At 40.3% G+C, this 14,503-nt stretch overlaps 1 protein-coding gene across 2 annotated transcripts in view; it reads right to left on the reverse strand.

Moving 5' to 3' along the window:
- PHYHD1 (phytanoyl-CoA dioxygenase domain containing 1) overlaps positions 1-12,035 on the reverse strand; it is a 93,632-nt gene extending 81,597 nt beyond the window's left edge. For both annotated transcript variants that reach the window (XM_053696026.1, XM_053696027.1), the window contains exon 1: positions 11,904-12,035. In XM_053696026.1, coding sequence (XP_053552001.1) covers positions 11,904-11,936 — 33 coding nt within the window. In that variant the 5' untranslated portion in view covers positions 11,937-12,035. The remainder of the gene's footprint in view (positions 1-11,903) is intronic.
- Positions 12,036-14,503: the final 2,468 nt, after the last annotated feature.

The following is a 14,503-nucleotide window of genomic DNA, read 5'->3' on the forward strand; positions in this document are numbered from 1 at the left end:
ACCAGAGGATACACTAACCTGTTACAGACCAGAGGATACAGTAACCTGTTACAGACCAGAGGATACACTAACCTGTTACAGACCAGAGGATACACTAACCTGTTACAGACCAGAGGATACACTAACCTGTTACCGACCAGAAGATACAGTAAACTGTTACAGACCAGATGATACACTAACCTGTTACAGACCAGAGGATACTCTAACCTGTTACAGACCAGAGGATACACTAACCTGTTACAGACCAGAGGATACACTAACCTGTTACAGACCAGAGGATACACTAACCTGTTACAGACCAGAGGATACACTAACCTGTTACAGACCAGAAGATACACTAACCTGTTACAGACCAGAGGATACACTAACCTGTTACAGACCAGAGGATACACTAACCTGTTACAGACCAGAGGATACACTAACCTGTTACAGACCAGAGGATACACTAACCTGTTACAGACCAGAAGATACACTAACCTGTTACAGACCAGAGGATACACTAACCTGTTACAGACCAGAAGATACACTAACCTGTTACAGACCAGAGGATACACTAACCTGTTACAGACCAGAGGATACACTAACCTGTTACAGACCAGAAGATACACTAACCTGTTACAGACCAGAGGATACACTAACCTGTTACAGACCAGAGGATACACTAACCTGTTACAGACAAGAGGATACACTAACCTGTTACAGACCAGAGGATACACTAACCTGTTACAGACCAGAGGATACACTAACCTGTTACAGACCAGAGGATACACTAACCTGTTACAGACCAGAGGATACACTAACCTGTTACAGACCAGAGGATACACTAACCTGTTACAGACCAGAGGATACACTAACCTGTTACAGACCAGAGGATACACTAACCTGTTACACACCAGAGGATACACTAACCTGTTACAGACCAGAAGATACACTAACCTGATACAGACCAGAGGATACACTAACCTGTTACAGACCAGAGGATACACTAACCTGTTACAGACCAGAGGATACACTAACCTGTTACAGACCAGAGGATACACTAACCTGTTACAGATAAGAAGATACACTAACCTGTTACAGACCAGAGGATACACTAACCTGTTACAGACCAGAGGATACACTAACCTGTTACAGACCAGAGGATACACTAACCTGTTACAGACCAGAGGATACACTAACCTGTTACAGACCAGAGGATACACTAACCTGTTACAGACCAGAAGATACACTAACCTGTTACAGACCAGAGGATACACTAACCTGTTACAGACCAGAGGATACACTAACCTGTTACAGACCAGAGATACACTAACCTGTTACAGACCAGAGGATACACTAACCTGTTACAGACCAGAGGATACACTAACCTGTTACAGACCAGAGGATACACTAACCTGTTACAGACCAGAGGATACACTAACCTGTTACAGACCAGAGGATACACTAACCTGTTACAGACCAGAGGATACACTAACCTGTTACAGACCAGAGGATACACTAACCTGTTACAGACCAGAGGATACACTAACCTGTTACAGACCAGAGGATACACTAACCTGTTACAGACCAGAGGATACACTAACCTGTTACAGACCAGAGGATACACTAACCTGTTACAGACCAGAGGATACACTAACCTGTTACAGACCAGAGGATACACTAACCTGTTACAGACCAGAGGATACACTAACCTGTTACAGACCAGAGGATACACTAACCTGTTACAGACCAGAGGATACAGTAACCTGTTACAGACCAGAGATACACTAACCTGTTACAGACCAGAGGATACAATAACCTGTTACAGACCAGAGGATACACTAACCTGTTACAGACCAGAAGATACACTAACCTGTTACAGACCAGAGGATACACTAACCTGTTACAGACCAGAAGATACACTAACCTGTTACAGACCAGAGGATACACTAACCTGTTACAGACCAGAGGATACACTAACCTGTTACAGACCAGAGGATACACTAACCTGTTACAGACCAGAGATACACTAACCTGTTACAGACCAGAGGATACACTAACCTGTTACAGACCAGAGGATTACACTAACCTGTTACAGACCAGAGGATACACTAACCTGTTACAGACCAGAAGATACACTAACCTGTTACAGACCAGAGGATACACTAACCTGTTACAGACCAGAGGATACACTAACCTGTTACAGACCAGAAGGATACACTAACCTGTTACAGACCAGAAGGATACACTAACCTGTTACAGACCAGAGGATACACTAACCTGTTACAGACCAGAAGGATACACTAACCTGTTACAGACCAGAGGATACACTAACCTGTTACAGACCAGAAGATACACTAACCTGTTACAGACCAGAGGATACACTAACCTGTTACAGACCAGAGGATACACTAACCTGTTACAGACCAGAGGATACACTAACCTGTTACAGACCAGAGGATACACTAACCTGTTACAGACCAGAGGATACACTAACCTGTTACAGACCAGAGATACACTAACCTGTTACAGACCAGAGGATACACTAACCTGTTACAGACCAGGAGGATACACTAACCTGTTACAGACCAGAAGGATACACTAACCTGTTACAGACCAGAGGATACACTAACCTGTTACAGACCAGAGGATACACTAACCTGTTACAGACCAGAGGATACACTAACCTGTTACAGACCAGAGGATACACTAACCTGTTACAGACCAGAGGATACAGTAACCTGATACAGACCAGAGGATACACTAACCTGTTACAGACCAGAGGATACACTAACCTGTTACAGACCAGAGGATACACTAACCTATTACAGACCAGAGGATACACTAACCTGTTACAGACCAGAAGATACACTAACCTGTTACAGACCAGAAGAGACACTAACCTGTTACAGACCAGAGGATACACTAACCTGTTACAGACCAGAGGATACACTAACCTGTTACAGACCAGAGGATACACTAACCTGTTACAGACCAGAAGATACACTAACCTGTTACAGACCAGAGGATACACTAACCTGTTACAGACCAGAAGGATACACTAACCTGTTACAGACCAGAGGATACACTAACCTGTTACAGACCAGAAGATACACTAACCTGTTACAGACCAGAGGATACACTAACCTGTTACAGACCAGAGGATACACTAACCTGTTACAGACCAGAGGATACACTAACCTGTTACAGACCAGAGGATACACTAACCTGTTACAGACCAGAGGATACACTAACCTGTTACAGACCAGAAGATACACTAACCTGTTTACAGACCAGAGGATACACTAACCTGTTTACAGACCAGAAGGATACACTAACCTGTTACAGACCAGAAGATACACTAACCTGTTACAGACCAGAGGAGTACACTAACCTGTTACAGACCAGAGGATACACTAATCTGTTACAGACCAGAGGATACTCTAACCTGTTACAGACCAGAGGATACACTAACCTGTTACAGACCAGAAGGATACACTAACCTGTTACAGACCAGAGGATACACTAACCTGTTACAGACCAGAAGGATACACTAACCTGTTACAGACCAGAAGGATACACTAACCTGTTACAGACCAGAAGATACACTAACCTGTTACAGACCAGAGGATACACTAACTGTTACTGTTACAGACCAGAGGATACTCTAACCTGTAACAGACCAGAAGGATACACTAACCTGTTAGCAGTACCAGAGGAATACACTATGACCTGTTACAGACCAGACGATACACTAACCCTGTTTACAGGACCAGTAGGATACACTAACCTGTTACAGACCAGAGTGATACACTAACCTGGTTACGAGACCAGAGGAGTACACTAACCTGTTACAGACCAGAGATACACTAACCTGTTCAGACCAGAGGGTACACTAACCTGTTCAGACCAGATGATCCGTTCAGACAGAGGATTACACTAACTCTGTTTACCAGACCAGAGGATACACTAACCTGTTACAGACCAGAGCAGATACACTAATCCCGGTTACAGACCAGAGGATATTCACTAACCTAGTTTACAGACCAGAGGATACACTAACGCTGTTACTAGGACCAGAGGATACACTACACCTGTTACAGACCAGAGAGATACAGCAAACACGGTTACAGACCAGAGGATACACTACACTGTTACAGCACCGAAGGATACACTAACCCTGTTACAGACCAGAGGATACAGTCTAACCTGTTACAGACCAGAGGATACACTAACCTGTTACAGACCAGAGGATACACTAACCTGTTACAGACCAGAAGATACTACTAACCTGTTACAGATCCAGAGGGATACACTAACCTGTTACAGACCAGAGGATACAGTAACCTGTTACAGACCAGAGGATACACTAACCTGTTTACAGACAGAGGATACACTAACACTGTATACAGGAACAGAGGATTACACTAACCTGTTTACAGGAACCAGAGGAAAACACTAACCTGTTACAGACCAGAGGATACACTAACCTGTTACAGACAAGAAGGATACACTAACCTGTTACAGACCAGAGGGATACCACTCTAACCGTGTTACAGACCAGCAGGAACACTAACCTGTACAGACCAGGAGGATACAGTAACCTGTTACAGACCAGAGGATACTCTGACACCTGTTACAGACCAGAGGATACACTAACCTGTTTACAGACCAGAAGGATACACTAACCAGTTACAGGACCAGAGGTTACACTATCCTGTTACAGACCAGAGGATACAGTATCCTGTTACAGACCAGAAGATACACTAACCTGTTACAGACCAGAGGATACACTAACCTGTTACAGACCAGAGGATACACTAACCTGTTACAGACCAGAGGATACACTAACCTGTTACAGACCAGAGGATACACCTAACCTGTTACAGACCAGAAGATACACTAACCTGTTACAGACCAGAGGATACACTAACCTGTTACAGACCAGAGGATACACTAACCTGTTACAGACCAGAGGATACACTAACCTGTTACAGACCAGAGGATACACTAACCTGTTACAGACCAGAAGATACACTAACCTGTTACAGACCAGAGGATACACTAACCTGTTTACAGACCAGAAGATACACTAACCTGTTACAGACCAGAGGATACACTAACCTGTTACAGACCAGAGGATACACTAACCTGTTACAGACCAGAGGATACACTAACCTGTTACAGACCAGAGGATACACTAACCTGTTACAGACCAGAAGGATACACTAACCTGTTACAGACCAGAGGATACACTAACCTGTTACAGACCAGAGGATACACTAACCTGTTACAGACCAGAGGATACACTAACCTGTTACAGACCAGAAGATACACTAACCTGTTACAGACCAGAGGATACACTAACCTGTTACAGACCAGAAGATACACTAACCTGTTACAGACCAGAGGATACACTAACCTGTTACAGACCAGAGGATACAGTAACCTGTTACAGACCAGAGGATACACTAACCTGTTACAGACCAGAGGATACACTAACCTGTTACAGACCAGAGGATACACTAACCTGTTACAGACCAGAGGATACAGTAACCTGATACAGACCAGAGGATACACTAACCTGTTACAGACCAGAGGATACACTAACCTGTTACAGACCAGAAGATACACTAACCTGTTACAGACCAGAGGATACACTAACCTGTTACAGACCAGAAGATACACTAACCTGTTACAGACCAGAGGATACACTAACCTGTTACAGACCAGAGGATACAGTAACCTGTTACAGACCAGAAGATACACTAACCTGTTACAGACCAGAGGATACACTAACCTGTTACAGACCAGAGGATACACTAACCTGTTACAGACCAGAGGATACAGTAACCTGATACAGACCAGAGGATACACTAACCTGTTACAGACCAGAGGATACACTAACCTGTTACAGACCAGAGGATACACTAACCTATTACAGACCAGAGGATACACTAACCTGTTACAGACCAGAAGATACACTAACCTGTTACAGACCAGAAGAGACACTAACCTGTTACAGACCAGAGGATACACTAACCTGTTACAGACCAGAGGATACACTAACCTGTTACAGACCAGAGGATACACTAACCTGTTACAGACCAGAAGATACAGTAACCTGTTACAGACCAGAGGATACACTAACCTGTTACAGACCAGAAGATACACTAACCTGTTACAGACCAGAGGATACACTAACCTGTTACAGACCAGAAGATACACTAACCTGTTACAGACCAGAGGATACACTAACCTGTTACAGACCAGAGGATACACTAACCTGTTACAGACTAGGAGGATACACTAACCTGTTACAGACCAGAGGATACACTAACCTGTTACATACCAGAGGATACACTAACCCTGTTACAGACCAGAGGATACACTAACCTGTTCACTGACCAGAGGATACACTAACTCTGTTACATGACCAGTAGATACACTAACCTGTTACATGACCAGAAGATACACTAACCTGTTACATGACCAGAAGATACACTAACCTGTTTACAGACCAGAGGATACACTAACCTGTTACAAGACCAGTAGGATACTCTAACCTGCTTACAGACCAGAGGATACGACTCAACCGTTACAGACCAAGAGGATACACTAACCTGTTTTACAGACCAGAAGGATAGCAACTAACCTGTTACAGACGCAGAAGGATACACTAACCTGTTACAGACCAGAAGATACAACTAACCTGTTAAAGTACCCGAGAGATACACTAACCGGTTACAGTACCAGAGATACACTATCCTGTTACAGACCAGAGGATACTCTAACCTGTTAACCAGAAGATACACTAACCTGTTACAGACCAGAGGATACACTAACCTGTTACAGACCAGAGGATACACTAACCTGTTACAGGACCAGAGGATACACTAACCTGTTACAGACCAGAGGATACACTAACCTGTTACAGACCAGAGGATACACTAACCTGTTACAGACCAGAGGATACACTAACCTGTAACAGGACCAGAGGATACACTAACCTGTTACAGACCAGAAGATACACTAACCTGTTACAGACCAGAGGATACACTAACCTGTTACAGACCAGAGGATACACTAACCTGTTACAGACCAGAAGATACACTAACCTGTTACAGACCAGAGGATACACTAACCTGTTACAGGCCAGAAGATACACTAACCTGTTACAGACCAGAGGATACACTAACCTGTTACAGACCAGAGGATACAGTAACCTGTTACAGATCAGAAGATACACTAACCTGTTACAGACCAGAGGATACACTAACCTGTTACAGACCAGAGGACTACACCTACCTGTTACAGACCAGAGATACACTAACCTGTTACAGACCAGAGGATACACTAACCTGTTACAGACCAGAGGATACACTAACCTGTTACAGACCAGAGGATACAGTAACCTGTTACAGATCAGAAGATACACTAACCTGTTACAGACCAGAGGATACACTAACCTGTTACAGACCAGAGGATACACTAACCTGTTACAGACCAGAGGATACACTAACCTGTTACAGACCAGAGGATACACTAACCTGTTACAGATAAGAAGATACACTAACCTGTTACAGACCAGAGGATACACTAACCTGTTACAGACCAGAGGATACAGTAACCTGTTACAGACCAGAAGATACACTAACCTGTTACAGACCAGAGGATACACTAACCTGTTACAGACCAGAAGATACACTAACCTGTTACAGACCAGAGGATACACTAACCTGTTACAGACCAGAGGATACAGTAACCTGTTACAGACCAGAAGATACACTAACCTGTTACAGACCAGAGGATACAGTAACCTGTTACAGACCAGAAGATACACTAACCTGTTACAGGACCAGCAGGAGATACTCTAACCTGTTACAGACCAAGCAGGATACAGCTAACCTGTTACCAGACCAGGAGATAAACACTACCTGTTTACAGACCAGAAGGTTACACTATCCTGTTACAGACCAGAGGATACACTAACCTGTTACAGACAAGAGGATACACTATCCTGTACAGACCAGAGGATACACTACCTGTTCACAGACCTAGAGGATACACTAACCCTGTTACAGGACCAGAGGATACACTAACCTTTACAGACCATAGGATACACTAACCTGTTACATGACCAGAGATACACTAACCTGTTACAGACCAGAGGATACACTAACCTGTTACAGACCAAGAGGATACACTAACCTGTTACAGACCAGAGATACACTAACCTGTTACAGACCAGAGGATACACTAACCTGTTACAGACATGAGGATACACTAACCTGTTACAGACCAGAAGATACACTAACCTGTTACAGACCAAGAGGATACACTAACCTGTTACAGACCAGAGATACACTAACCTGTTACAGACCAGAAGATACACTAACCTGTACAGACCAGAGGATACACTAACCTGTTACAGAACCAGAAGATACACTAACCTGTTACAGACCAGAGATACACTAACCTGTTACAGACCAGAAGATACACTAACCTGTTTACAGACCAGAGGATACACTAATCTGTTACAGACCAGAGGATACTCTAACCTGTAACAGAGACCATAGGATACACTAACCTGTTACAGACCAGATGATACACTAACCTGTTACAGACCAGAGGATAACACCTAACCTGTTACAGACCAGAAGATACACTAACCTGTTACAGACCAGAAGATACACTAACCTGTTACAGACCAGAAGATACACTAACCTGTTACAGACCAGAAGGATACACTAATCTGTTACAGACCAGAGGATACTCTAACCTGTAACAGACCAGAAGATAACACTAACCTGTTACAGACCAGAGGATACACTAACCTGTTACAGACCAGAGGATACACTAACCTGTTACAGACCAAGAGGATACACTAACCTGTTACAGACCAGAGGATACACTAACCCTGTTACAGACCAGAGGATACTCTAATCTGTTACAGACCAGAGGATACAGCTAACCTGTTACAGACCAGAGATACACTAACCTGTTACAGACCAGAGGATACTCTAACCTGTTACAGACCAGAAGGATACACTAACCTGTTACAGACCAGAGATACACTAACCTGTTACAGACCAGAGGATACACTAACCTGTTACAGACCAGAGATACACTAACCTGTTACAGACCAGAGGATACACTAACCTGTTACAGGACCAGAAGATACACTAACCTGTTACAGACCAGAGGATACACTAACCTGTTACAGACCAGAGGATACACTAACCTGTTACAGACCAGAGATACACTAACCTGTTACAGACCAGAGGATACACTAACCTGTTACAGACCAGAGGATACACTAACCTGTTACAGACCAGAGGATACACTAACCTGTTACAGACCAGAGGATACAGTAACCTGTTACAGACCAGAGGATACACTAACCTGTTACAGACCAGAGGATACACTAACCTGTTACAGACCAGAGGATACACTAACCTGTTACAGACCAGAGATACACTAACCTGTTACAGACCAGAGGATACACTAACCTGTTACAGGACCAGAGGATACATAACCTGTTACAGACCAGAAGATACACTAACCTGTTACAGACCAGAGGATACACTAACCTGTTACAGACCAGAGGATACACTAACCTGTTACAGACCAGAGATACACTAACCTGTTACAGACCAGAAGGATACACTAACCTGTTACAGACCAGAGATACACTAACCTGTTACAGACCAGAGGATACACCTAACCTGTTACAGACCAGAGGATACAGTAACCTGTTACAGACCAGAAGATACACTAACCTGTTACAGACCAGAGGATACACTAACCTGTTACAGACCAGAAGATACACTAACCTGTTACAGACCAGAGGATACACTAACCTGTTACAGACCAGAGATACACTAACCTGTTACAGACCAGAGGATACACTAACCTGTTACAGACCAGAAGATACACTAACCTGTTACAGACCAGAAGACACACTAACCTGTTACAGACCAGAGGATACACTAACCTGTTACAGACCAGAGGATACACTAACCTGTTACAGACCAGAGGATACAGTAACCTGTTACAGATCAGAAGATACACTAACCTGTTACAGACCAGAGGATACACTAACCTGTTACAGACCAGAGGATACACTAACCTGTTACAGACCAGAGGATACACTAACCTGTTACAGACCAGAGGATACACTAACCTGTTACAGACCAGAGGATACACTAACCTGTTACAGACCAGAAGATACACTAACCTGTTACAGACCAGAAGATACACTAACCTGTTACAGACCAGAAGATACACTAACCTGTTACAGACCAGAGGATACACTAACCTGTTACAGACCAGAGGATACACTAACCTGTTACAGACCAGAGGATACACTAACCTGTTACAGACCAGAGGATACACTAACCTGTTACAGACCAGAGGATACACTAACCAGTTACAGACCAGAGGATACACTAACCTGTTACAGACCAGAAGATACACTAACCTGTTACAGACCAGAAGGATACACTAACCTGTTACAGACCAGAGGATACACTAACCTGTTACAGACCAGAGGATACACTAACCTGTTACAGACCAGAGGATACACTAACCTGTTACAGACCAGAAGATACACTAACCTGTTACAGACCAGAGGATACACTAACCTGTTACAGACCAGAGGATACACTAACCTGTTACAGACCAGAAGATACACTAACCTGTTACAGACCAGAGGATACACTAACCTGTTACAGACCAGAGGATACACTAACCTGTTACAGACCAGAGGATACACTAACCTGTTACAGACCAGAGAATACAGTAATCTGTTACAGACCAGAAGATACACTAACCTGTTACAGACCAGAAGATACACTAACCTGTTACAGACCAGAGGATACACTTACCCCGAAACCTGTTAGCACAGACCAGAGGATACACTAACCTGTTACAGACCATAGGATACACTAAGCCTGTTACAGACCAGAAGATACACTTAACCTGTTTACAGACCAGAGGATACACTAACCTGTTACAGACCAGGAGGAGTACTCTAACCTGTTGACAGACCAGAGTATACACTAACCTGTTACAGACCAGAGGATACACTAACCTGTTACAGACCCAGAGGATTACACTAACCCCCTTTTTTGGGATTTTTTGTTACAGACCAAGAGGATACAGTAACCTGTTACAGACCAAGGATTACACAGTAACCTGTTACAGACCAGAGGATACACGAACCTGTTACAGACCAGAGGATACACTAACCTGTTACTGACCAGAGGATACACTAACCTGTTTACAGACCAGAAGATACACTAACCTGTTACAGACCAGAGGATACACTAACCTGTTACAGACCAGAGGATACACTAACCTATTACAGATCAGAAGATACACTAACCTGTTACAGAGGGTTAAAGGGACAGTCAACACCAGAATTTTTGTTATTTTAAAAGATAGATAATCCCTTTATTACCCATTTCCCAGTTTTGTATAACCAACACAGTTATAATAATACACTTTTTACCTCTGTGATTAACTTGTATCTAAACGTTTTCTGACAGCCCCCTGATCACATGACATTTTATTTATTATCTATTGACTTTTATTTTAGCCAATTAGTGCAGTGTCTGCCACAATCCACAGACATGCTCACAATGTTATCTATAGGGTTTACCTGAACTAGCTCTCCCCTGCTGTGAAAAGCAAATACAAAAGCATGTGATTAGAGGCGGCCTTCAAGGGCTTAGCAATTATCATATGAGCCTTCCTAGGTCTAGTTTTCAACTAAGAATACCAAAAGAACAAAGCAAAATTGGTGACAAAAGTAAATTGGAAAGTTGTTTAAAATTACATGCCCTATTTGAAACATGAAAGTTTGTTTTGGACTTGACTGTCCCTTTAAGTTAATGATCAATAATCTGATACACAGTTACCTTGTGCACTTGTTCATCTGTCACTAGCGCCATGACAAGGACAGCACAGCTCCCTCTGACCCACTGACCGATAAATTCTGAAGAGGGAGAGGTAAAGAGCAGATAAACAGCTGGTGAAGCCCTTCACGCCCCTGTCATGTGACCACAGATTATGTCATTTACATACCAAAGCTGGAACAATTCAGCACACAATGTGAAAGAAAATGGTGGTATCTTTATTTTTTTAAAGGACTTTAAATTCTTTATATATATATATATGCACAGTATATATCAGCAATTATATATATATATATGCACAGTATATATCAGCAATTATATTTATATATATATGCACAGTATATATCAGCAATTATATTTATATATATGCACAGTATATATCAGCAATTATATTTATATATATGCACAGTATATATCAGCAATTATATTTATATATATATGCACAGTATATATCAGCAATTATATTTATATATATGCACAGTATATATCAGCAATTATATTTATATATATGCACAGTATATATCAGCAATTATATTTATATATATATATGCACAGTATATATCAGCAATTATATTTATATATATATGCACAGTATATATCAGCAATTATATTTATATATATGCACAGTATATATCAGCAATTATATTTATATATATGCACAGTATATATCAGCAATTATATTTATATATATGCACAGTATATATCAGCAATTATATTTATATATATATGCACAGTATATATCAGCAATTATATTTATATATATGCACAGTATATATCAGCAATTATATTTATATATATGCACAGTATATATCAGCAATTATATTTATATATATGCACAGTATATATCAGCAATTATATTTATATATATATGCACAGTATATATCAGCAATTATATTTATATATATGCACAGTATATATCAGCAATTATATTTATATATATGCACAGTATATATCAGCAATTATATTTATATATATATATGCACAGTATATATCAGCAATTATATTTATATATATGCACAGTATATATCAGCAATTATATTTATATATATGCACAGTATATATCAGCAATTATATTTATATATATGCACAGTATATTTCAGCAATTATATTTATATATATGCACAGTATATATCAGCAATTATATTTATATATATGCACAGTATATATCAGCAATTATATTTATATATATGCACAGTATATATCAGCAATTATATTTATATATATATATGCACAGTATATATCAGCAATTATATTTATATATATGCACAGTATATATCAGCAATTATATTTATATATATGCACAGTATATATCAGCAATTATATTTATATATATGCACAGTATATATCAGCAATTATATTTATATATATGCACAGTATATATCAGCAATTATATTTATATATATGCACAGTATATATCAGCAATTATATTTATATATATGCACAGTATATATCAGCAATTATATTTATATATATGCACAGTATATTTCAGCAATTATATTTATATATATGCACAGTATATATCAGCAATTATATTTATATATATGCACAGTATATATCAGCAATTATATTTATATATATGCACAGTATATATCAGCAATTATATTTATATATATATATATGCACAGTATATATCAGCAATTATATTTATATATATGCACAGTATATATCAGCAATTATATTTATATATATGCACAGTATATATCAGCAATTATATTTATATATATGCACAGTATATATCAGCAATTATATTTATATATATGCACAGTATATATCAGCAATTATATTTATATATATGCACAATATATATCAGCAATTATATTTATATATATGCACAGTATATATCAGCAATTATATTTATATATATATGCACAGTATATATCAGCAATTATATTTATATATATGCACAGTATATATCAGCAATTAAATGATGAATCACAAGAGATCTGCCTGCACAATAAACTTTTTATATATGCACAGTATATATCAGCAATTAAATGATGAATCACAAGAGATCTGGACACACAATAAACGTTTTATAAATACACCGTATATATATATATATATTGTAACGGTACCAACCGGATACCAAGGGTTAACACCAGGGAACAATGTCCTGCATAGGGAATCAGCAGTTCACAACCCAGCCAGTTTTCAGGTTTTAAACAGAATAACACTTTATTTGAAGGCAGCATACAGATTTATACAGGTTTTTGACCCCCCCCCCCCAGATGGGGGTGGAAAGAATGTTGTACATTAGATAAAAGGGAGAAGCGCCCTTGACATGATACAATAGGATTATATTACTTAAACACTTCAACCACAGGACACTCTTGACTCTCCTTATCACTTAGGCGTTTCTCTCTGGGGGTGATCAAACAATAGAATGCTAAGCATTAATTAGATTGTAGCTGGAGCCAGCCACTTGTGGTTAGAAAATAAAGTTAACACTTTCAGTCCTGACCGAAGGGTCTGTCACAGACAACCTTTCTTACGTTATAGTCCAGAAGTGGCTAGGTTTGCCACAATGCTCCCCCAGAACCAAGCCGGCATACACAGTCTGATCCCAACGGATCGGCTTGGGGATGTCCGGGGCAACAACTTTC

This window comes from Bombina bombina, chromosome 12 (assembly GCF_027579735.1).
Source record: "Bombina bombina isolate aBomBom1 chromosome 12, aBomBom1.pri, whole genome shotgun sequence".
Lineage (NCBI taxonomy): Eukaryota > Metazoa > Chordata > Amphibia > Anura > Bombinatoridae > Bombina > Bombina bombina.